Source organism: Trichechus manatus, unplaced genomic scaffold (genome assembly GCF_000243295.1).
Source record: "Trichechus manatus latirostris isolate Lorelei unplaced genomic scaffold, TriManLat1.0 scaffold00056, whole genome shotgun sequence".
Taxonomy (NCBI): domain Eukaryota; kingdom Metazoa; phylum Chordata; class Mammalia; order Sirenia; family Trichechidae; genus Trichechus; species Trichechus manatus.
In genome coordinates this window covers 11,140,472-11,166,512 of record NW_004443992.1, presented here as the reverse complement: position 1 = coordinate 11,166,512, position 26,041 = coordinate 11,140,472, and the positions used below count along the sequence as shown (strand labels likewise).

Genomic DNA, 26,041 nt, shown 5'->3' with positions numbered 1-26,041 from the left:
TGCTTTCTTTTGTCAGTGGTATTAACCACGGTAAGGAATCGGGGCCCCCTGGAACTTCCTTGAAGCTCATGCCTACAGAACTCCTGGAGTAAACCATTTCCTCCATGCTGTTCTGTGGAGTTAGCTCAGATACCAACAGCTTCAGCTTCCTTGCAAACCACTGAAAGGAGCTGACATAAAAGTCCAAAGCACCTTCACATCCACACCAGTTCAGTCCGACAGGTCTGCAAGAATCTGGAGCACTGCTACGACCTCGTTCAGTTTCTGAGCCACTTGGCAAGTGACCGTGTTCTGCCTGCATATTAGTGTCCTGAGCCCCTCCACAAAACCTCCTCGGAACCCATGATGGGAAGACACTGTCATATAGTGTTTATATTCAAACCATCAGCAAATACACAAAAGTACATGTGGCCCCCATGCACAATACTATAAAATAAAAGAATACATATTGGTACAATACAACCTTTGGTATCACTGGCTAAAATGTAGCCATGTGAGTATTTTCAAAGTCTTCATGTCATTCTACATTTGTTAAGAAAAATAATACAGTATAAAAATATAACTGGAAAAGATCATTTCAGTTATAAACTTCTCATATGTAAATGCAAGGCAGATACAATATAGTCCTCTCCCTCGCGTCCTTCCCTTCCTTTCTTTGGACTTTACCATTCCCTAACTTAATTCCTTGATCCCACATTGTAATGCTGCATCCCATATTGCTCTCAAGCGATGCTTTTACTAAATTGGATCTGAAGTGACAGAAAAGTCCCAGCTCTGTTTTCCTGTTCTTTTGCTTTAAATTGTAGTACACTTAATTTGGGTTGTGCATCCAGCTTTATATTAAAGAGAGAAGAATTCCCCCCAAAATACACAAATGAACAAAAATAGCTGGATATCAAAAAGTTAGAATTGCCTCAGCTCTTAGAAATTGGAAAATGGTCTTTCTTCTTCGTAATGATCTCTCAGTTGATGGGAATAAAATAAGGCTGAAATTGCTTTTCACATTCTGGCTCTGTTGGGGGCATTTTCACATAGACCCCTGTAGTAAGAAGGCTTCTTTTCTTTAGCTGTCAAACACAAAAAGAAACAGGAATTATTATTGAAGAATACAGAAGCAACTTCTAACCATAATAGGAACTCAGTAACGATTGGGTCCCTGCCTGTTCAAAAGTGAATGTTCACAACATACAGAATTATAAGCCCCAGGATATTTTCTTGATTTAGCTATTAAAATTCATTTTGGGTAAATAACTGTGCTATTGATGTACAATAGCAATTGCTTTCCCTGACTGGAAGATAGGAGACAGAGACTTGGAGAAATCTTCAGAAATAACACAAAATGCCTATGATAATTGACTGGAGTTTGTGACGGAACGAGCAGGATAAGGTAATACACTTTACCATGTTTGAGAACTGTGTCCTCAACTCCGCCTTTCATATTCCTTTTATTATTTTTTCTCTGTCTTCATTAGTCCCGAGTTTTTATTACCTCAGTAAATTGAGGTCTAGTCTATTAGTCTGTGTGGTAGTCTGTAGCAAACGATGTAGAAAGAACCTAGAGCAAGTGAACGTTGCTGTCAAGCTGAGATGATCTTGGAACAGATTATGTCTTTGTGTGCAAGTGTGAGAGAGAGAGAAAGACAGAGAGGAGAGACTAAAAGAGAGACAGAGCTAGAGAGAGAGAGAGAGAGAGAGAGAGAAAGCCCTTGTGATGGCAAAGCCAGCCTTAGGCAGAGGTGGCTGAGAACGAAATCTTGACAGGAAGCCTGATTCCATACCTCTGCTTCTTTCACCACCACCGACTGTAGTAAATAAAATCTAATGAACAGGGCTAGACAATTGGACAAGATATCCCAGGTAAGCAGACTGGATAACAGGCAGCCTTGGTCAAGTGTTGTGTCCATGATAGGTGACCATTTGGATAAGGAAGGCACAAGCAGGCGGGCACTAAGAGATGTGTTCCAGGTCAAGTGAAGGAACATTAAGGTGAGAATAAAATCCATCCAGATGATCATCTCTATTAGCATTTTGCTCAACCTACTTTGTATTTCAGGGTTACTAACTAAAGTACATTTGTCATGAAGATAAAGAGCAAAACTGCTGCCCCATGTTGTTCAAACAGTTACTCAAACTGAAACCCTGCTCAGAAGCACACAAACATTCAATGTCAAACATACTCATCTAAAATATTAGTCATCCTGAAACCTCAAAGACTAGTGCCAATGGTTCTAGTGTGTTCCCTGCCACTGTCCTTCCCCTTTGGATGTATTGCTTCATCTCAAGAAAACTAAACTCAGCACCATCATTTGGTCAGTTGATATCACTAAAAGTATCCCCACCAAACACGCGTTACACTCACCATTTTGCTCAAAGAAACAGCTGTGATGAGGAAGCTGTAAAAAAATAATCCTGAACTGACTGCTGCAAGAATCCAGAGGAGGAATTCAGAATCTGGACATGGTTCTGGATCTGCAACAGAAAACATAGCTGAGCATCTGTGAGACGGTTTTAAACATTAAGACCTTCCTCCCCCATTGGTGAAAAAAGGAAGAAGTTGGAGCTCCCAGACCTTGATGTCCACCCCTAAATAGTATTGCTAGCCCACAGGTAAATCTGGTTATTTGGGGCCACTTCCCAGGAATGTCATCTCAGAGTCACAAGACTAAACTTCATGATGGTTAGCATTCCAGAGGGAGTGCCCCCAACTTGTCAGTAGAAAAAACACTTTGTTCAACCCATTTTATTTTATGTTCAGAATGCTGTTTAGGACGCCACCCAAAATAAGTATGGCTGCTGTGTGGAATGACAGTGCATGCTTAAAGAGAACCAAGAGACTCTCCATGGGACTAAACAATGAACCACCTAAAATTAAGGAGCAAAACTATTCTCATGCAAAGAAGACAGTAATGTGAAAGGTGTCAGCTTAGTAAAATGGCTTTGCTCACCAATGACAAAAATCTGGGTTCCGTTGCCCATGCCCATGAAGTAGGGCGGTGGGTACATGAGCTCCACCTTGCAGATGTAGAGCCCCGTGTCTGTAGCCGTCAGCCCTTGGACAGTGAGGTTCACTTTGTTTCCACTGGAGGTGCCGGTGCAGGCAGGATCATCTAGGAAGGTCAACTCATTCTCCACCTCGAACGTGGAGGCACAGACTTCGGTCATCTGGCCGTGGGCCTGCCGCAGCACTGTCACCCGGACCTCTTTGACTTTGTGTAAGGACTCATACTCACATACAAAGCTGGCGACACCCCGGTTGCTGGCCAGCACCACTGCAGGCTGGGACACGTCCAGCGCTAACACAGAAAAGCCAAAGGGAACTCCATGAACTCACTCTCACGCATGGCCAGGCCCAGGCAAAACCTCGAGCCAGGGAAGTTTTATCTTTGATAGGCACCCTCCATCTGCAGCTCCCAGCCCTTCGGTCTCCGTTCAACAAACCCATCACCCTCCCTTATCACAACCCCTCTCCACCCACCCACCCCCAGCTTCCTCTCCATCTCTTCTCCCCAAAGCTTTCTATTAGCTGTCTTCCAGAGACTCTCGAAAAAATTATTTCTTTATTGGGAAATAATTTCTTGAAGGCTGATGGTTGTGGCAGGAAGGATATTGATGTGATAAACAGAAGACCTGGCTCTGCTGTGAAACATATGATTTTGGGCAAGTCACATCTCTCCTCTGGCCTTCATCGTTCTCCCATGTAGTCAGTGGGGATTAATATCAAAGTACCTTCCATTCTGGTATTGTAAGAATACAATAGAGTATTTTCAGGGGGAGTTCTCAGTGTTGACATACAGAATCTTGCCTTACCCCTCAAAGTGTACTTCCTGAACCTCTGCCTATTTCTTCAACTGGTCCTGTACCTCTGTCACCAAGAATAGCAGCTGAACTTGGCTAACTGTGCTGGCGACCCCTTCTCTAGCATTATTATCATAGAATGGGGATGCTGTTAGATGAAGGAAGCCACAGAGCGGAGGGCACCAGGTCGTTTCCTTGAGGCAACCCTGCTGTTAACTTCTGTGGGCTTCCCCTGCCACCACCATTACCTCTTCCGCCCTCTCGCTCTGCTTCACTCAAACAACTTCGTGTTCCTTCATTCTTTTCCCTCTGGCTTCTACGGGATAAGGGAGACAGCTCTCCATACAAAAAGACTCACATCTTTTAAAAAATGGTGCCTTTATATCAAATCATCTCCAAACCGGTCTTCCTGTAACTAACCTCGCACCTGTCAATCAAGTGGCAACCAATCATCACCCCAAAACTTGGATTGAATGATGTTACTCGTCTGCTCAAACTTTTTGATGTCTTACTTACCATTGCTTGCAAAAACAAAGAAAATAAATACCATTCAATGTCCTCCATGATCCAATTCCAGCCTACCAAATCCAGTCTTAGTTCCAGGATAGCCCTTCCTGCCTATAAATCACCCTATACTAAAGACACCAGTACCTTCCCCAAGCACCTGTACTTGACAACATCCATCCTCAGAAGGGAGAACAACATGGCAGCAGCCACAGCCGTGGTTAATTCAGCAGCTCGGTTTGGTGAGACAAGGGTCTTTTCCCCAACTCTCATGTTTTCCTATCAGAATCTTACCTATCCCTTAAAGCCTGGTTCCAATGTCACCTTCTCCTTGAAGCTTGATTACTTTAGGTGGAATCACTTTCACTGCCTTCTGAGCATCCTTTGCATTGTTATAACTCCATTGCAGTACTTAATTGATTCTGCCCTGTATTGTAGTTTTTTTGTGTGCTAATCATATACCTCCCCCATCTTCTGCCTCTTGGAGCAGTAGTCACATCCTTCCCAAATGGGCACGCAATAATTTTTATTGTATTGACTCTAGGCTTAAGAAAGACCAAGTTTCCTGCCCTCCTCCCGGGTAAGCTCACAATTATCACTACTAAATGTGATTACACACAATTTCGCAGTATCCATTACAGAAGGATCCTAGTTATAGGCTGAGATCAATTTTCTAAAAAGGAAATTTGCTTACTTCTAAGAGTATTTAATCTTTGCATGTTCAAACATGTAAAATCAGAAAATGTATATGAATCTTTCTTATCCAGTAAAAATTAAATTATCAAGTATCTTTTGAACACCTACTTCATATAAAGCACCTGGTTTCCTAACCAAGAAGTTCTAGAGAGAGAGAAAGTTGAGATTCACTGGGAATGCTCATCATTTTTAGCCATGTAACAAACCTGATGTCTATCTCTAAAGAGCTTTATTTACTCTGAAAACTGAGGAATCTGCATCTGAAGTCTACATGTAGGTCAGGCAGCAACTAAGTATCTTCTGCCGAACAGACTGAAGGCTTGCTTTCTTCTTCCCTCTTTCCTTTCTTTCTCTCTTTTTGTCTTTCTGTCTGCCTTTTCTTTCTTTTGTTACTTTTCAATTTCCAATTGCTTTCATTCATAAAGTAATTCGTTAACTAGTTTATAGAATTGAGTAACAGGACCTTAAAACTTTGAATTGAGTAGGGTTCTCCAGGATACGCCTTCTTTACTTCTCTTGACTCAATTCAAGACGATTTGCTTAAGTCTTAAACAAGTTGGATAGTTAGTTTATAAAACTGAATTAGAAGATTTTAAACCTTGAATTGGATAGGAAAGAAACCTTTCACATGGTTTTATTAAGTCTATTTTTTTTTTAAAAAAAAAGGGAAACCTTGAGTCTACCCTGATACCCAGCTCAAATGCATTCAGGACTGTGAATCTTTTCCTTCTTAAATCCTTCCACTTTAAGATATTTTCTTCCTATCTCATAGAAGGTTGAGAGGAAATATCTTAAAGTATTGCCAATGTCTCCCAAACCAACTCACACATATTCATTAAGCACACACTATATACCTGGCACTCTCTGCTATGAGCAGTAGCTCTGCTTATTTGCTTTTGCTGGCTGTCCCCTGCTTCCGGAGCCATCGAAGCTGGGAGATTGAAGTTTTACCTTTAGCTTCTGGCTTTGCTATAAATCACTGCCCTTGACTGTTGAAAGAAATGAAACCCAGATGGGAGAAACACCTCCTCCACCTTCGTGTTCCAAAATCCTCACTCACCTTTGGAGCAGACGGGAATGAAGAGAAGAGAAAGCATAGCAGTGCAGGGCCAGGTCCTGGGCTGGTGCAGTTGAGCCCCGCACCTGCGGAATCCAGCGCAAGCCATGGCTTTATGGGAGCAGGCTCAGGGCTTCAGGAAGCAGAGCGAAACCTTTCAGGATCCTGAAGCTTTGAATGTGTTTGAACCCACACAGAATCAAGGACTTTATATAGTCAGCTTTGATCCCAGGTATGTACTACACATGTGCACACACAGAAGGCACCTGAATAGAAAGCCTTTTTTGTTTTGGTTTTACGAGAAAGGAAGCCGTGGGTTTGGCTGTTACGTCGAAAGGTAACCTCAAACACTCAAAGTAAAACTGAACAAAACAAGCCAATCCATGGATGGAAAATGCACTCAATTTGAAACTGAAGCTTCTTGTTCACTTTAAGGATCTGGATAACTAAGTGGAGAGTTGGAGAATTTCCTGGAGTGCAGGGCTCTCCTTAAATCTCAATTTTGTCCAATCATCTAGGCACATTTTACCACCTAATTTACTTCATTGGCATTTCCAAAACAGCTAAGCTGCCAGCTCTCTGAGCCCTTGAGTTAATGACAGAATTAATCTCTGGGAATCATTAATAAAACTCTGCATTCTGTCTGCATGGCACGTCCTTCTAAGGGTTCTTCAGCACGCTTTACAAATAAGAGTTTATTCTTCCTTGCTCTTTTTAACATTTTGTTGAGGGAAAACACCCAAAGCAGAAGAAGTAAACTGATCTTCCCCTGGTTTTGCAGATCAGGAAAAAATTTATATGTTCTTAAAAGCCTTACCTCAACAGGGGCAGGATAGAGTTGGAGAAGGCCCAAAAACCCACCCATCACCATCAAGTCAATTTCAACTCATAAGGACCCTATAGGACAGAGTAGAACTGCCCAATAGGGTTTCAAAGGAGAGGCTGGTGGCTTCAAACTGCCAACCTTTTGGTTAGCAGCCCATCTCTTGACCACTGCACCACCAAGGCTCTGGTCCAAAGACAGTCAATCACAAAATGATCCAGCAGATTAAAAACTTCCATAAGAGGATAAATCATTTGTCAGATGGGATTTTGTCAAGCAGTAGATCCCAAAGCTAAGGTTACATATGACTGAAGTTCTTAAATTTATAAAAGTTGTGGACAGAACAAAAGTTCGTCTAGTAACAGAATGCTAGACATTGGGGACCCCCTTTAAACTGAGAAAAGATGACAATAAGAAAATAAAGTTCTGCATCATACATTTCAATGATTAAAGAAACATTTATTAAGAACCTACTGTATGGCAGTAATTGTGTGTCCTATGGATTTAATGATGACAAGAGAAAAGTATGGTTAATGTCTTGAGGGGCTTCTAGAAGATTGACGAGCATATACACAGTTATAGCACTGAATATGGTGTTTGCCTGCTTCACTCTTCCATGTTTCCCATTGTCCATGCACCTCAGCATGGCAAAGGAACCTGTGCAGAATATGGGCCTAATGACTCCCTTTGTTCCTATCTTCCAGCCTTTCCTCATATGCCTCCTTTTGGTCATTTCTCCAACATGCCTCTTTCAGGTCTCTTAGCCTTTACCCAAGATATTCCTTCTGCCAAGGATACATTTTTTCTCCCCTTATCTTATTTTATCCTCCTTCTCATTCTCCAGACTTAATTGTTACCTTCTCCTGGAAGTCTCCCCTGACCTGCCCCTTCTCTACACTTCCATAGCACCCTACATAAGCCTTGAACTCCAGCTCAAATGCCAACAAGCAAAAACAACCCAATGGGCACTTACTGAAGGCCAGTTTTTACACAGGGCCCTGAAGATACAAAAATGAAAAAGATGTGTTCCTGCCCTCAAGAGGAACTCATAGCAATGGGAGGGACAGGTAGCTAAACCCGTGATCACCCACAGAGTGGAATAAATGCTGGAACTGAAGTGCAGACAAGCCGCAAAAGGGCAGAAATCACTGGTTCTATCTGTGGGAGTCAGAAAGGGCTTCTCAGAGGAAGTAAAAGCTGAACTGATCTTTGAGGACAAGGGCAAGAGGTGAGTATTCAGACAAAAATAGCAGCATGTGCCAAGGCACATGGGTTGCAAGGGGCATGAAATGCTCATGGCCAGAGGACAGGCTAATGTAGGGATTCGCGGTAAGTGGAAGCTAGTGCTCCTAGCAGTGGGGGCCAATGAAACATTTTACGGAGCAGATTGGCATGACAGAGTTCACATTTTAGAGAAGTTTACCCGTGCATGGAGGGTGAGGGAGAGGATGGGTTCAAGGGGGATAAAATATAATGAGGGAAACCAGTAAGGAGGCTATGGTAATACTCTAGGTAACCAGGGGTCAGCAAACTTTTTCTGTAAAAGTCCAGATCGTAAATATATTTGGCTTGTGGTCTCTGTTGCCACTACTCATCTCTGTCACTGTAGGGTGAAAGCAGCCATATTGTTAGCTGCCTTCGAATTGGCGTCCGACTTATGGCGACCCCATGCAGTGTAACAAACACTGCCCGATCCTGTGCCATCCCCATGTTCTTTTGTGGATCGTGCCCTTGTGATCCATAGGATTGCCATTGGCTGATTTTCAGAAGTAGATCACCAGGCCTTTCTTCCTAGTTTCTCTTAGTCTAGAAGCTCTGCTGAAACCTGTTTAGCATCATAGCAGATAGGTAATGGCTGAAAGTAGCCAAAGACAGTATGTAAACAAATGGATGTCGCTGTGCTCCAGTAAAACTTTATTTACAAAACCAGACTGCAGGCTAGATTTGGCCTGTGAGCTATGGTTTGCCAAACTCTGGTCTATACTAAGGCAATGACACTGCTGGAGACAAGGGTCCTAAGGGGACTAATCTGCTAGCAATGAGTCGATAAAGTCTATGATGGCACCAGATTTATGGCTTGGCAGGTACTGTGATGCTGCGAGAAATTGTTTAAATGTCAAGTTCTATCTCATTCAAGTCTCATAACAATCTTACAAGGCAGGAGCTATTTATTTTCCTCATTTTATAAAGGAGAAAGCTGAAGCACTGAGGTTACTTATCTAATTCCATAGTATGTAGTGGAACCAGGGTTTGAAGCAAAGGCTTTGAGGTCAAAGAGAACTGGATTTGAATCCTAGCATGAAGACTTACTGGCTGTTAACCTGGGGCTGAAAGCCCTATGTCCTCAGGATAATGAGTCTGTTTGTCAAGGCTGATTAAGGGGTTAAATGAGATAATGCATGTAATGTGTATAAAAGGCCTATTACAGTGGCTGGCACTCAATAAATAAAGAGTTATTTTAGTATAGGATCTCAGAGAAGATGGGGGGTTGATTTACTGGAATAAAGAATGTAGGAAGAGCAGGTGGAGAAGAAAAGGCAATGAGTTCCATTTGGGCAAGTTGAGTTTAAGATATCCATGGACTTTAAGATGGAGAGACTTGAAAACCATTGTCAGTATGGATCTGGAGCGCAGTACGAAGATCTAAAGTCGTTAGTTTAAGCAACCACAAAGTCACTGACGAAAATTTCACAGGGCTGAAGCATGCAATACCCATTGCTGTTGAGTCGATTCCAACTCATAGCAACCCTATAGGACAGAGTAGAACGGCCTCATAGGGTTTCCAAGGCTGTATCTTTATGGAAGCAGGCTGCCACATCTTTCTCCCGCAGAGAGGCTGGTGGGTTTGAACTGCCGACCTTTTGGTTAGCAGCCGAGCTCTTAACCAGTGCACCACCAGGGCTCCTCAGGCACATAATGAGCACTTGATAAACATTTGTTAAATGAATAAATAAATTAAAACAGTTTAACAAAAGAAAGAGATGAAGGTTGAAACTAGAACTTTCAAAGAAGTCATACCAGATCCGCTAATTATACTTTAATGAAATTGTTTATCCATAGAAAGAAAACTCAGTGGTTGTGAAAACAAATGTAATTACAAAGGAGACAAGTTAATGGGTAATCCAGAAGACAGTGCCTTAACCTAGTGATCAAACTGAACATCACCTTTGATGGGACATTCTTACATCATATGCCTCCAGAGACAGCGCACCGAGAAGGACACAACACCTGTAGTATTACAGCCGGAATTGTTTAAACTGAATCTAATGACGAAAAGGAAAAGCCCATACTGGGATCATTCTGCAAAGCGAACTGGTGTGGGCTCTTCAAAAATGTTAATCTCACGGAAAAATTTTTTTTAAGCCTGGAAAACTATTCTAGATTAAAGAAGATTAAGAAGACATGACAATTAAATGCAATGTGTGATCCTTGATAGAAAAAATTAACAAGGATAAAGCACATTATCGAGACACTTGGGGAAATTTTAATATAGCCTATATGTATATTCAATAATAGCATTGTATTAATGTTACATTTTCTGAGTGTGATGATTGCATTAGGATACGTAGAGGAAAGTCCTTGTTTTGAGGTGACATTTGCTTAAGCATTAAGTGATAAAGTGCTAGGATGTCAGCAAATAACGTTAAAATGGTTTAGCAAAAATTTATCTATGTGTTTCTGTGAGTAGAAAGAATAAAACAACTGTGGCAAAATGTGAACAACTGGTGAATCTAGGTGGAGTAGATATGTGTGTTCATGGTGCTATTCTGATAAATTCTTTTTAAGTTTGAAGTTTTTCAAAATAAAAAGTTGTAAGTCAGATTTATGAGGCCAACTATTAATATGTGGTAGGCACTATGTCACAGATAAGCAAACTGAAATTCTAAGAGGGGAAGTGACTTTCTCAAGGTTATTCTCCATCCGCCCAGCCCAGATTCATTTCCCACTTGGGAGACAGACCCCCATGGCACCTCCTAGTTTCCCTTGCAGGCTGGCTTCTTTAAGGGCTCAGCCGATGGGAGGCACCAGCAAAAGATCAGAGGGCACAAGGAGAGAGGTCAGGTATTTTGTCCCTGCTCTCTTCCAGATTCAGGGCCTTGTAACACTATTTGCTCCCCTGGTCTTTTCAATCCCAGAAGTGATATCAGCTTCTACTCTTGCTAGTTTCTACGTGCCTTTATGTCCTCTGTCCCTTGACCTTGCCTGAACATCTCCAAAAGTACTCCTTTCATGAGTCTCTTATTTGAACCACTTATTTCCTGTTGAGACCCTGACTGATATAGTCCTACATCTGGTAAGTGGCAAAAACTGGATTTAAATCTGGGTCTTCTCATTCCCTCTCCCTGTCTCATGACAATGATAACATGTTGTGTCGTACAGGTTTGTATTACAGGCAGTCCTGTGCAATTCCATCTCCCCCACTCCAAATTCTATTTCTACAACACATGAACTTTGCACCTTGCACCAACCAGGGCCTCCTTTGTACGTAGTAAGTGACGAAGAATTACTGCGTTTCAATTTAGGTCTCAACCCTTTTTCCTTCTCTTACACCTCATTTCTAATAAGTAAGGAGACAATCAAAAGACTAATAGGCACTCTCCCCTAATAAGCTCAGCACAGCATGTCTACAGTCAGACATGAGCTCAAATCCTGACTCTGCCACTTACTAGATGTGTGATTTTGCACAAGTTTTTGTCCTCTGAGCCCCAGATTCCTCATCTGTAAAATATGGTTAATTATGGTAACTCTCTTATAAGGTTATTGTAGTGATTCAATGAGATGATTTCAACAATATATTGAATACTGTGCCTAGAATTATAGTATGTGCTCAATAAATGCTAGCCTATGTAATAACACGAAGAAAGTTATGCATTTAAAACTTAGGTCAGCTGTATAAACCCTTCTTTCATCATCATCTCTAGTGAATAGATGATGATACATTAGACTAAAATCAGATACTAACTATTCTAATACACACATTTAAGTTCTGCCCCTATGTCTCCATTGGTATCTGAAACCGAATATCATATCATTTGCCAACTGGTTAAGTCTGAAAGCTCACGACTCTAGACATAATATAAGAATTACATATCTTGAACTGTGAATTACTCTGGTTAAATATTCAAATGTCTGAGGGTACCACATCCTTGGATATTTTTATTTCAGGTTAGGAAGGGGAAAGCCAATTTTGTTATTTGGTTTTGCCACTCCAAAAAATATAAAAAGCAATATAGTACTATCAGGTAAAGGAAATTAAAATAATTGGTAAAAATTAGGGCTTGTGGATTCCCTGTTATTTCATTTACTCACTATTTCCCTATATCCTACTAGTTTGAATAAACCCCAGATTGGTTTTGTAGTACTCTAGTGATTACTGGATATGAAAGATCTCTCAAGACTTGCATGATTCACAATGGTGCCCACAGACAAATGTCTTCAGAATTCCAGATGAGGTGTGGTTTGTGCACAGGAACTGAGTTGATTTACATAATTGTAAAATGCCTCTGAGTTTGTAAAGCTTTGTTGTTGGGTGTCGTCGAGTCTTCTGACTCACAGCAATCCTATGTACAACAGAACAAAACACTGCCAGGTCCTGCGCCATCCTCACAATCTTTCCTATGCTTGAGCCCATTGTTGCAGCCACTGTGTCAATCCATCTCACTGAGGGCCTTCCTCTTTTTTGCTGATCTTCTACTTTACTAAGCATGATGTCATTCTCCAGAGACTGGTCCCTCCTCATAACATGTCCAAAGTACCTGAGATAAAGTCTTCCCATCCTCCCTTTCTAGGAAGAATTCTGACTGTACTTCTCCCAAGATAGATTTGTTTGTTCTTCTGGTGGTCCACGGTATATTCAATATTCTTTGCCAACATCATAATTCAAAGACAACAATTCTTCTTATTCATTGTCCAGCTTTTGCATGCATACAAGGCAATTGAAAATACCATGGCTTGGGGAAAGTGTACCTCAGTCCTCAAGGTGAATCTTTGCTTTTTAACACTTTAGGGAGATCTTTTGCAACAGGTTTGCCCAATGCAATATGTCATTTGATTGACTGCTGCTTCCATGGGCATTGATTGTGGGTCCAAGTAAAATGAAATCTTTGACAACTTATTTTCTCCATTTATCATGATGTTGCTTATTGGTCCAGTTGTGAGGATTTTTGTTTTCTTTATATTGAAGTGTAATCCATGCTGAAGGCTGTAGTCTTTTTCTTCATCCTTGAGTGCTTTAAGTCCTCTTCACTTTCAGTAAGCAAGGTTGTGCCATCTGCATATTGCAGGTCATCAATAAATCTTCCTCCAATCTTGATGCCCATTCTTCTTCATATACTCCAGCTTCTTGGATTATTTGCTTAGCAAATAGATTGAATAAGTATGGTGGAAGGTTACATCCCTGATGCACACCTTTCTTGATTTTAAACCACAGAGTATCCCTTTGTTCTGTTCAAATGACTGCCTCTTGATCTATGTACAAGTTCCTCATGAGCACAATTAAGTGTTCTGGAATTCCCATTCTTCTCAATGTTATCCATAATTTGTTATGATCCACACAGTCGAATACATTTGCATAGTCAAAAAACAACACGGGTGAACATCTTCCTGGTATTCTCTGCTTTCAGCCAGGATCCATCTGACATCAGCAATAATATCCCTCATTCCACGTCTTCTTCTTAATCTAGCTTGAATTTCTGGCAGTTCCCTGGTGATGTACTGCTGCAATCGCTTTTGAATTATCTTCAGCAAAATTTTACTTGTGTGTGATATTAATTGATAATTTCTGCGTTCTGTTGGATCACCTTTCTTTGGAATGGGCACAAATATGGATCTCCTCCAGTCTGCTGGCCAGGTAGCTGTCTTCCAAATTTCTTGGCATAGATGAGTGAGTGCTTCCAGAGTTGTATCCGTTTGCTGAAACATCTCAGTTGGTATTCTGTCAATTCCTGGATCCTCGTTTTTCACCATTCCCTTCAGGGCAGTTTGGACTTCTTCCTTCATTACCATCGGTTCTTGATCATATGCTACCTCCTGAAATGGTTGAACATTGACCAATTCTTTTTGGTACAGTGACTCTATGTATTCCTTCCTTCTGCTTTTGATGCTTCCTGTGTCATTCAGTATTTTGCCCATGGAATCCTTCCATATTGCAACTAGAGGCTTGACTTTTTTCTTCAGTTCTTTCAGCTTGAGAAATGCCGAGGATGTTCTCCCCTTTTGGTTTTCTAACTCTAGGTCTTTGCACATTTCATTATAATACTTTGTCTTCTCAAACCACCCTTTGAAATCTTCTGTTCAGTTCTTTAACTTCATCATTTCTTCCTTTCACTTTAACAACTCTACGTTCAAGAGCAACTTTCAGAGTCTCTTCTAACATCCATTTTGGTCTTTTCTTTCTTTCAGAAATAGACAGCCATGTCCTTCTTCTTAGTCTGTTTAGTCTGAAAGCTCCACTGAAACCTGTCCACCACGGGTGACTCTGCTGGTACTTGAAATACCAGTGGCATAGCTTCCAGTGTCACAGCAGTATGCAAGTCACCACAGTATGACAAACTGACAGACAAGTGGCAGTTAGAAAGCTTATTCTGGGCTTAATTCAACTTTTCAGGTTTTTTAACCTTTTTTTTCTAATCCCCCTCTTATTCTTTGCCCCAACTAGTATAGTAGACCCCCACCAAAAAAAAAAAAAAAACTTTTTGTTGAAAGATTTGCACCTGGCATTGACTGTGGTATATACTGCAAAACATCCTTTGCTTGATGGTTTCAGATGTAATGGGAAGAATGAAAAGTATAATATTTGCATAGCATGCAGTTTCAGGACATCCCATTACGTTGAGCCTATAATCATGTCTAATTAAGGTTATAGAGCCTGTGTTTTTGTACTCATTAGCTCATCACAGTACAGCTTCTTTCAAAATCAGCTTCAAAGGAAAAAGAAAATCATCTACCAAAGTAAGTGATGGCTGAAGAAGAATCTATCAATTATCTTGCTTCGAACCAGGGTTAAAGAGAAAGGAAATGATATGCAAAGTAACTGGAAAGAAATTATAACTTCATTACCTTTAAAAGGCAAAAGTATGGGCTGGGCTAGAACCCACTTAATTTTCAGTCCCTAGGCAACTGTAATCCACATCATAAATTCAGGTAGAAATGGATGTTTCTGAACTATGGACTTTCTGTCAATCCCTCAGTGGAGGAAAGAGGGGATTCCTACTGGGTATTTAGTTACATTGTCCTTTGGCTGGAAGAAATTGGAAAGGGTTGTCAGGGAAGCAAAGTTTTACTTGCTGGGCTGGGTGACAAAATGAAATATGGAGGCCGCTTTAGTTAAAGGTTAAATTTCGTCTACCAGAGCTTTACTTCTATAGAGATAAAAACAAATATTTTTGAATTAATAAATAATAAAGTCAATTGTAGTCTTAGAACAACTTGTGGGGAGAACTCATGTTTTCATTGCCTAAGCTCCTTACTTTATATAACTAGATCCTTTTGGATATCTTATCTCCATTTAAGGATAATGGTCACATTATATTTCTGGTTTTCATCATTATTATCTCTAACAATATCCTTAGATTTTCACACCCAAAAGGGAAATCAAAGTTGAATTTTTTTTTTTCTCCTTAACCCTGAAGCCCTGTTGCAGCACAACCATCCATGAGTAAATGTAGGTGAGTGACTTTATCAAAAACCAATAATAAATGTTTTCAAGCTAGATCGTTATGGTAGGCTGAGTTCTAAGAGGTCATATAGGTGATCCTGTTATTTTACAGACCAGGAAACTGAAGCTGAGAAGTTAATTGACTCACCCAGGGTCACCCATTTAGATCTTATTCCTTCCATCAAGGAGAAATGGACAAAAAGAAAAAGGTACATAGGGCAATATTGGACCTCTAGTGCAGCCCAGCTCACTCCACTTGAACACTACACTCAAAGTGCACCTGATTCCCATTTAGAACAACAGTACCATTTCATTTTATAAGCAAGGGAGCTTTACAAGTCACTAATGTTTTCTTGCTTTGGTGCAAGGAGAAGAATACCTAGAAGTGTGACTAAAAATTTTCTTGAATACTGAATAACCCACACATTTACTCCTCAAAAGTTGCTAGCCAGCTATAAGGAGTGACAGCGTAAGTGCCAGATATTTGATGGAACCCATTTCTCGGCATGATATTTGTGGCTGGCGTAACCTCAGCCTCAGGCACTTATTTCAGATTCTTGGGTACAGGGACAATCACAGTTTTCATATTTTGAGCTGTGTTACCTCGGGCCCTGGTGCTACTGCAGTGTTTGAATGATTTAAGCCATAACCCTCTTCACACCTCCAGTTCATAGGAAATTGTTTTTTCACACCTTGAGCATAGAAAATGAGCATCTTATCTCCTTTGCAGTGTGAGTGATAGCAACTCTGGTCGTGAAGAAAGGTGTGTGAACATGGATGGGTGCATAGCTTGTTGCAGGCATTGAATCCTAGAGCTAGAAGAAGCATTAGAGAGTACTGATCTCCCATTTTACAGATGAGGAAACAAAGGCCCAGGGAGGTGAAATGATCTACCCAAGATCACTTGCACTGCCTGTTAGTGGCAGCACTGAGATGAGAATCCAAGTGCTCTTGACTGTAATTCTCTTCTCACTTTGCCTTCACCATCATTCACTATCTTTCCAAGACCTATTGAACTAACGTGGCTTCTGGCTCTAATTTCTGCCAGTTTACAACTTGAAACACAGTTCCACCAAACTTCCTGCTAGGTCTTAGGTTCCCACAAACACAAACAAACAAATTAGATTTATTTTAGTTTAAAAAAAATTATGGTCTCCTAACAGCACTATTTACAATAGCCAAAAGGTAGAAACAGCCTAAATGTCCATCAGCTGATGAATGGATAAACAAAACATGGTGAATCCAGGCAAGAAGATATTATTCAGCCATAAAAAGGAGTGAAGTACTGATACATGCTACAGCATGGGTGAACTTGGAAACGTTACGCTAAGTGAAAGAAGCCAGACACAGAAGACCACGTAGAGTATGATTCCATTTATATGAAATATCCAGAAGGGGCAAGTGCATAGAGACAGAAAGAAGATTACAGTTGCCAGGGGCTGGGGAGAGAGGGGCATGGGAAGTGACTTCTTAATAGGTACAGGCTTTTCTTTTGGAATAATGAAATGTTCTGGAACTAAATAAGCGGCAATGAATGCATAACATTGTGAATACTGAAGGCCGCTGAACTGTATATTTTAAAATGGTTAAAATGTTAAATTTTGTTATGTGTATTCTACCACAATAAAAAAAAATTATGGTCATGTTGATGAACTTAGTAGGCATTCACCATCTAAAAAAGGATACCATTGGTTTTACAGAATGTATTGGCCATAGTTTTGGCTCTTCTCTAATGTTATCTGGACAAAATCTGTAACTAAGTTCCACTCCTTTCCAAGTATAAAAAGAATGAACGAGCAAACATATCCTTAACGGGCTGAGGCAAGGAGGAGAGGTTCTGGTTACTCCTCATCATCTGGCATTCTGACCACACATCACACTGAACTCTAACTGGCCAGAATTTGAGATACAAATCATTTGGCTCTGCCTTCCCCTGGACAGAATTTTCTAAGAAGTTATGCAGTGGTAGAGTAACTAAATGAGATGGACAGAGGCCATGTTAGGAAACTTTGGCTCAATGAACTGTGTTACTCAAACGTGCTTTAGGAGAATATCATTTAAATGCAGCTGGTTACATTTAGCTATATTCTTTAGCAGGTCCTGTTTCATAGGTTATGGCCTAAGTGGAAAATTTTTGGCCCAGAGCTTCATCCAAGAGTAAGAAACTAAATAACTGTACCTACATGGTCACATCAGGACCTGCAGAAGACAGTAAGAGTCATGCACTGTAACTAAAACCCAAGATTTTTAGGTTTTGTCTGACACAGCTATAGAGCCTGGTTTCTGTACTCACCTAAGAGAATCATGTTACTGCAATGACATTGTCTAGAACACCCTAAAGAATCCATTGCTTATATTTTTGCTATTTCTCAACATTATTTGAATTTAATCTAATCATATAAATTTCTTGCCACATGCAAAGTTTGAACTTTGCAGTTCTGGCCATTTCTGTTACCTTGGTTAAGAATGCTGGCAAGTAGAAAATACTAGAAACTTTTGCTTCCTGTCCTCTTAAAATACAAGCAGGCCAAGAAGCTTCAGTCAACTGCATCCCCTACATTTGAATAAGATCAACAAACGTCAGCTTAAGAACAAATGGGGTTGTTAGGAATTTTTAATTCATAACGTAAAAAATGCTTACAGCAGTTAGAATTTTTAAAATGAAATGTTTGTTACTGAAATTTGTTGTCCTGATTTATAGGATAAATTCAGTAACCAAGTTTGTGGTAATAAACATTTTTGAATAAAGGCCAAATGTTCTTTCCCATCGTTTGGAATCCCTGTTTTCATCTGAGAAAATAAATCACTTCCAAATTCTCTGGCTCTCTTTCTAGATATCCAGGCCTTCTTTTAATGGCATCATAAAATATCTTTATAAGTGAATGTCATTTGCATAATCTAAATATACTTGTTGACCTCAATATCCCTGTAGCAAAGAAAAGCCAAAAAAAAAAAAAACCCCAAGATTTTTATATTAAGAGAATGGGAGTTAGAAAGGAAATGAGAAGAAAGAGTAAGAAAAATGAGAAACAAATGAAAAAGAGGAATAAAGACAAAACAGAAACTTTAAATAGAGGATAATTTGCATATATTCAAAGAAGTATCAATTCTGACCCATTTGACAGAATTAATCAACGATGAGAGAACGTTGGTTTTGATCGTGGGTGGAACTTTCGTAAAATTCCAAAACCCTCTTACTATCACAAAACCCGAAAAAAGCTACTCTGCTAGATGTTTTGATACAAAGAATGTACAGATAATGTCACTCTAGTACTAAATTTAGAAAATAAAAATGATTGTGAATGGTATGCCTCATAGAACCTTTTTTTAAAGTCTTTTATTCAAAATACTACAGCGGTTTTTTTTTAGAGACTAACTTAAAAGTCAGGAAATTCTTACTTAGATTTAAACATGTTTCTACTGGTTTAGATAATAAATTTTTTATAGATTGAAAGTGATTTGGGGCATCACCCCAATTCAATGCCTTAAACCCTGCAGAGACCTCAATTTGAAGCATTAAACTTTGAAAATCATTCAGCAAAATTCACAAATTATTTTCTATATTTTCCATTGATTCTGAGTTAGTTGGTCTTTACCACCGTGTTTCCCAGCAAACAACATTTAGTCTGGTGGTACAAATGGTTAACATGCTTGGCTGCTAACCGAAAGGTTGGCGGTTCAAGCCCACACAGAGGTACCTCTGAAGAAAGTCCTGGCAATCTGCTTCTGTGGAAAAAAATCAGCCACTGAACACTCTGATGCACATGGGGTTCTACTCTGATGCACATAGGGTTGCCAGGAGTCCTAGTCGACTCCATGACAACTGGTGTGTAGGTATAAAACACATAAAGGGAAGATGAGATTTTCACATGGTCTTTAATCCCGATAAATCATGTCTACTTTAGTTAGAGCACATAAGGAGTAAGGAAGGTCATCTGTGTTGTTGTTGTTGTTAGGTGCCATCCATTCCATTCCGACTCATAGTGACCCTATGTACAAAAGAACAAAACACTGCCTGGTCCTGCACCATTCTCACAATCGTTATGCTTGAGCCCATTGTTGCAGCCGCTGTGTCAATCCACCTCATTGAGAATCTTCCTCTTTTTCATTGACACTCTACTTTACCAAGCATGATGTCCTTCTCCTGGGACTGGTCCGTCGTGACAGCATGTCCAAAGTATCTGAGATGAAGTCTCGCCATCTTTTCTTCTAAGGAGCATTCTGGCTGTACCTCTTCCAAGACAGATTTGTTCGTTCTTTTGGCAGTCGATAGTATATCCAATATTCTTCCCCAATACCATAATTCAAAGGCGTCAATTCTTTTCCCATCTTCCTTTTTCATCCTCCAGCATTCGCATGCACATGAGGTGAATGAAAACACCATGGCTTGGGCCAGGTCCACTTACTCTTCAAGGTGACATCTTTGCTTTTTAACACTTTAAAGAAGTCTTTTGCAGCCATTTTACCCAATGCAATGCATTGTTTGATTTCTTGACCGCTACTTCCATGGGTGTTGATTGTGGATCCAAGTAAAAGGAAATCCTTGACAACTTTAATATATTCTCTGTTTATCATAATGTTGCTTATCGGTCCAGTTGTGAGGATTTTTGTTTTCATCATGTTGGGGTGTAATCCATACTGAAGACTTGTATCTTCATCAAATCCTCTTCACTTTCAGCAAGCAAGATTGTGTCATCTGCGTATCGCAGCTTGTTAATGAGTCTTCCTCCAATCCTGATGCCCTATTCTTCTTCATATAGTTGAGCTTCTTGGATTATTTGCTCAACATAGAAATTGAGTAAGTATGGTGAAAGGATACAACCCTGACACACACCTTTCCTCACTTTCAACCATGCATTATCCCCTTCTTCTGTTCAAATGACTGCCTCTTGATCTATGTACAAGTTCCTCATGAGCACAATTAAGTGTTCTGGAATTCCCATTCTTCGCAATGTTATCCATAATTTGTTATGATCCACACAGTCAAAAGCTTTTGCATAGTCAATAAAACACAGGTAAACATCTTTCTGGTATTCTCTGCTTTCAACCAAGATCCATCTGACATCAGCAATGATATCCCTGGTTCTACATCCTCTTCTGAATCCAGCTTGAATTTCTGGAAGTTCCCTGTAGGCCATCTGTTGGCCTTCATAAAGCGTGACTGGGGTTTAAGAGGTTTGAGTTATAGGCCTGGCTCTAATGCTACCTAAATCTGAAGCATTTTAATCATACATGCTACCTAAACTTTAATTTTCTTACCTGTGAAATGAGACAGCTCAATTAGGAAGAATCTCTAACCTTCAGATCTAAGTAATTATTAATTAAAAGTATATTTTCCCTTCATGATATGTAAATGAAAAAAGCAGGTTAGAAAACTGTACATAGAGTAGGATCCATTTCATAAAAAAAATGAAAAATGCATGGAATCACATATAGCAAATGTTCATAGTGTTCATAAAATTTTTATATTCTTACTTTATTTATCTGTATTTTCTATTTTCATTCATGGATATCTATTATTCTGTGGTCAGAAGAAACATAAGATATTATAAACAATAAAAATAAAATCTTTTTTAATGTTCATAGAACAGTAAGTATATTCCAATTCATAAGAACTCTGGTATTCTTCTTTTTGTAAATGGTTTAAATGGAGACAAGAAATTGATTTACCTTCTTCTCTTTCATTGCCATGTCTGAAACCCAAGATGGACCTCTACAAGACCCATGTTTAGAATATTAACCTCAGGAAAAATTTCTCCAGTGCAATATATCGTACTAACAGCTTCAGTACTATTGCTACCCCATTGCCATCACAATAATATGAAAACATTTCTTGTGTTAATTTTCCTAGAATATTATGAAAGATACTGTTCACATTAAAAAACACATTTCCTTCCCCAAAGATAAATAACATTTATGGGGACGGTCAATTGGACGTGAAAATAAATGGATTGTGTGACCAGTATAGGAAAGAGGGATTAGTGGTAAATTTTAGAAGAGGTATGTACATTTATTTAATGTAGTCTGAGCTATCCAGACCCTAATTCATTTGAGACTTTGAAGATGGGAATAGGATTTTAAGGTCCATCTCTTAATGGTTGTGGCAAAGAAAAACTGACCCTCACAGGCAGGTAATCCTGCAGGTAATTCACATCAGCTGCAGACTTGGCATTTTCTGAGTGCATATGCTTGGTTTCTAATCTTATCTTTCCCCCACGTGTCTGTCAGTTTGTCCTACTGTGGAGCCTGGAAGCTATGCTACCGGTGTTTAAATACCAGCAGGGTCACCCGTGGCAGACAGGTTTCAGCTGAGCGTCCACTAAGACATACTAGGAAGAAGGACTCAGAGTCTACATCTGAAAAGATTTAGCCAGTGAAAACCTTATGAATAGCAGCAGAACATGGTTTGATATAGCGCCGGAAAATGAGCCCCTCAAGTTGTAAGGCACTCAAAAGAAGACTGGGGAGGAGCTGCCTCCTCAAAGTAGAGTCGACCTTAATGACGTGGATGGAGTCAAGCTCTCAGGACCTTCATTTGCTGATGTGGCACAACTCAAAATGAGAAGAAACAGCTGTAAACATCCATTAGTAATCAGAACGTGGAATGTAAGAAGTATGAATCTAGGAAAATTGGAAGTCATCAAAAATGAAATGGAATGCATAAACATTGATATCCTAGGTATTATTGAGCTGAAATGGACTAGTATTGGGCTTTTTGAATCAGACAATCATATGGTCTACTATGCTGGGAACAACAATTTAAAGAGGAATGGTGTTGCATTCATCAAAAAGAACATTTCAAGATCTATCCTGAAGTACAACACTGTCAGTGATAGGATAATATCCATACATCTACTAGGAAGACCTGTTAATACAACTATTATTCAAATTTACATACCGACCATTAAGGCCAAAGGTGAAGAAACTGAAGACTTTTACCAACTTCTGCAGTTTGAAATTGATTGAACATGCAATCAGGATGCATTGATAATTACTGGAGATTGGAATGCAAAAGTTGGAAACAAAGAAGGATCAGTAGTTGGAAAATATGGCCTTAGTGATAGAAACGATGCCAGAGATCACATGATAGAATTTTGCAAGACCAACAACTTCTTGATTGCAAATACCTTTTTTCACTAACATAAATGTCAACTATACACGTGGACCTCACCAGATGGAATACACAAGAATCAAATCAACTACATCTGTGGGGAGAGGGATGAAAAAGCTCAATATCATCAGTCAGAACAAGGCCAAGGGCCAACTGCAGAACAGACCATCAATTGCTTGTATGCAAGTTCAAGTTGAAACTGAAGAAAATTAGAAAAAGTCCACGAAAGTCAAAGTACACCCTTGAGTGTATCCCACCTGAATTTAGACATCATCTCAAGAATAGATTTAATGTGTTGAACACTAAGGACTGAAGACCAGACGAGTTGTGGAATGACATCAAAGACATCATACATGAAGAAAGCAAGAGGTGATTGAAAAGACAGGAAAGAAATAAAAGACCAAAATGGATGTCGGAAGAGACTGTGAAACTTGCTCTTGAACGTCGAGTACCTAAATTGAATGGAAGAAATGATGAAGTAAAAGAGTTGAACAGAAGATTTCAAAGGGCAGCTCGAGAAGACAAAGTAAAGTATTATAATGACTCGTGCAAAGAGCTGGAGTTAGAAAACCAAAAAGAAAGAACACATTTGGCATTTCTCAAGCTGAAAGAACTGAAGAAAAAATTCAAGCCTCAAGTTGCAATATTGAAGGATTCTATGGGGAAAATATTAAACGACTCAGGACATATCAAAAGAAGATGGAAGGAATACTCAGAGTCACTATACCAAAAAGAACTGGTGAACCTTCAACCATTTCAGGACGTACCATATAAGCAGGAACCAATGGTACTGAAGGAAAAAGTCCAAGCTGCACAGAAGGTATTGGGGAAAAAAAGAGCCTCCAGGAATTGACAGAATAACAATTGAGATGTTTCGACAAATGGATCAGTGCTGGAAGTACTTACTCGTCTATGCCAAGAAATTTGGAATATAGCTACCTCACAAACCGACTTTAAGAGATCTATATATATGCCTATTCCCAAGAAAGGTGATCCAACAGAATGTGGAAATTATCAAACAATATCATTAATATCATACACAGGTAAAATTTTGCTGAGAATAATTCAAAAGCAGCTGCAACAGTGTATCAACGGGGAACTGCCAGAAAGTCAAACCAGATTCAGAAGAGGACGTGGAACCAGGGATACCACTGCTGATGTCAGATGGATCCTGGCTGAAAGCAGAGAGTACCAGAAAGATGTTGTGATGGTTAAGATTGTGTGTCAACTTGGCTTGGCCATGATTCTCAGTGTTTTAATGTGATCACTCCCATGATTGAATATACTGTGAGTAGCCAATCAGATGAAAGGGAGTCTCCTTGGGGGTGTGGCCCGCTTCTGAATATAAGCAGATGTCTGGCTTTCTGCTCACTCTGGATCCTGCAGCTGCCTCCTGTCATCTCATCTCCGGTTCTTGGGACTTGAGCTGTCAGCTTATCTGCCAAACTTGGAATTCGTCCATCTTCACAGCCTGTGAGTAGAGCCCTGCTCTCTGACCTGCTGGATTGTGGGTTTGCCAGCCCCTGAAGCCACGTGAATCTGGAGATTGTGGTCTTGCCTGCTGATCTTGGAATTTGTCAACCTTCACAGCACATGAATGGGAGCTCTGCTTTCCAACCTGCCGATCTTGGGCTTGCCAGCTTCTGTGGCTGCCTGACTTGGGAGAGGCCTCTACCCTGATTCACAGACTTGGGATGTTCTAGCCTCTAGCACCTTCCACTTCGGTGAAATTTCTAGGGGTCCAGTGGTGTGGGGCATGTCGAGACATTCCTTCTAAAGCAAAGGATAAGTTATTGCATCTTGCTGCTACACTTTACTGGTTTTGCTTCTTTAGAGAACCCTGACTAAAACATTTGGTACCGAGAGTGGTTCTAGAGAAACAAAATTGTAAGGATGTGTTTTCTAAATTGGTTCTCAAGTCTAGTTAGTCTTAAAGATGTTGACGACTCTGCTTCCAGCAGTAAAGAGGCCACTGCTAGTCCATGGAGTGAAGTGGTGATACAAATATGCAAAATATTACCACCAGTAGATCAGGTATTGGTGAAAGACGAAGCTCAGGGTGAACACATGTGTAGTATCTTTCTACAGCTTTGTCAGAATGAGAAATATAAGGAAGCTGGTTTATTTGCCCTACTTTCACTAGACAAACTGGTGAAAGAAAGAGATGCGCTCAGGGCTTCAGAGTCAAAGGTCAAGTGCCGCATACATGACCTCAAGGCTTCCGCTTGTGCTTTGAAAGAAAGCCTTATTTCTTATAGTAACAGAGCTGAAATTGCCAAAAACCAAACACAGAGTCTTATTGTAAGAATGGCTGAATTATAATGCCAGCTCAATTGCCATCCTTGAGAGGTGTCTGAAGTTAGAGTAAGGGCATTGTTGGGAAGAAATGGGATCCTGAAACTTGGGATTGGAACATATGGGCAGATAATCAGGAAGCTGGGGACACTGAGCCCATAAATTCTGTTGAATCATTCCTGCCAGCAGAACCAGTCCCATCTGAAGAGATAACTTCATGTTTGTCTGCTAAACCACCCTGCCCAGGAAAACCATCAGCCCCTCCACTCCTGTCTAAGGAGATTAGCCATAGCCCAGCTGCCTCTAAAGAGCCCTTGCCTGAGTCATTGCCTGGGGCATTGCCTGAGTCAGATGCTTTACAAGATAATGCTGAATATTCTCAAAACAATTCCACACTACCAATTCTGGCTTCTAGACCTACAACTAGGTTTAAGTCCCAATGAGCCCCAAAATGTAAAGCACAAAGTGTGACCCAGGAGGAGGTATGCTACACTCCAAAAGAAGTACTTGACTTTTCTGATATGTACAAACAGAAACCTGGGGAATATGTGTGGGAATGGCTATTAAGTGTGTGGGATAATGGTGCAAGGAACATAAAGATGGATCAGTCTGAGTTTATTGATATGGGTCCACTAAGCACAGATTGTTCATTCATTGTGTCAGCTAGAGAAGTTAGGAAAGGATCTCATAGTTTATTTGGTTGGGTTGCTGAAGCATGGATTATAAGGTAACCTACACTAAATTGAGTTGAAGTACCAGACCTGCCTTGGTATACTGTAGAAAAAGGTATCCAAAGGCTTAGGGAAATTGGCATGCTAGAGTGGATTTATCAAATTAGACCTACAGACCCACACGTAGAGTGCCCAGAGGACACATCTTTTACCACAACTGTGAGAAACAAATTTGTGAAGGGAGCTCCAGTGTCCTTGAAGACTGCTGTGATTGCTATTTACGTAAGTCAGATTTGGCAGTGCAAACTGTCCTAACTGAATTAAGATACCTAACTACAATGGGGCTGATTGGACCCCATGGTAGTAGGGGCCAAGTGGCTGCACTCAGTTGACAAAGACAAGGTTGGCATGGTTACAGTAATGGACAGAGGAG

General features: G+C 40.2%; 1 protein-coding gene across 2 annotated transcripts; it reads right to left on the bottom strand.

Annotated features, from left to right (window-relative positions):
* Nucleotides 1–906: 906 nt before the first annotated feature.
* CTLA4 (cytotoxic T-lymphocyte associated protein 4) lies at nt 907–6,320 on the bottom strand. 2 transcript variants are annotated; one of them, XM_004378252.3, is made up of 4 exons: nt 6,056–6,312; nt 2,946–3,293; nt 2,360–2,469; nt 907–1,067 (listed from the first exon to the last, which is right to left on the bottom strand). In XM_004378252.3, exons 1-4 carry the CDS (start codon nt 6,159–6,161, stop codon nt 963–965), a joined length of 669 nt encoding a protein of 222 aa, XP_004378309.1. In that variant the 5' UTR covers nt 6,162–6,312; the 3' UTR covers nt 907–962. The 2 variants fall into 2 exon arrangements, with proteins under 2 accessions (XP_004378309.1, XP_004378310.1); XM_004378253.2 differs by lacking the exon at nt 2,360–2,469 and having other exon boundaries at nt 1,000–1,067; nt 6,056–6,320.
* Nucleotides 6,321–26,041: the final 19,721 nt, after the last annotated feature.

Bases quoted from the DNA above. Each gene is read 5' to 3' on its own strand.
- CTLA4 (XM_004378252.3), bottom strand. From the start codon at position 6,161: ATGGCTTGCGCTGGATTCCGCAGGTGCGGGGCTCAACTGCACCAGCCC. The intron at 3,294-6,055 runs GTGAGTGAGGAT...TTTCTGTGTTAG, and splicing joins CATTCCCGTCTGCTCCAAAG to CGCTGGACGTGTCCCAGCCT. The intron at 1,068-2,359 runs GTGAGTGTAACG...TGTGTTTGACAG, and splicing joins CTGTTTCTTTGAGCAAAATG to CTAAAGAAAAGAAGCCTTCT.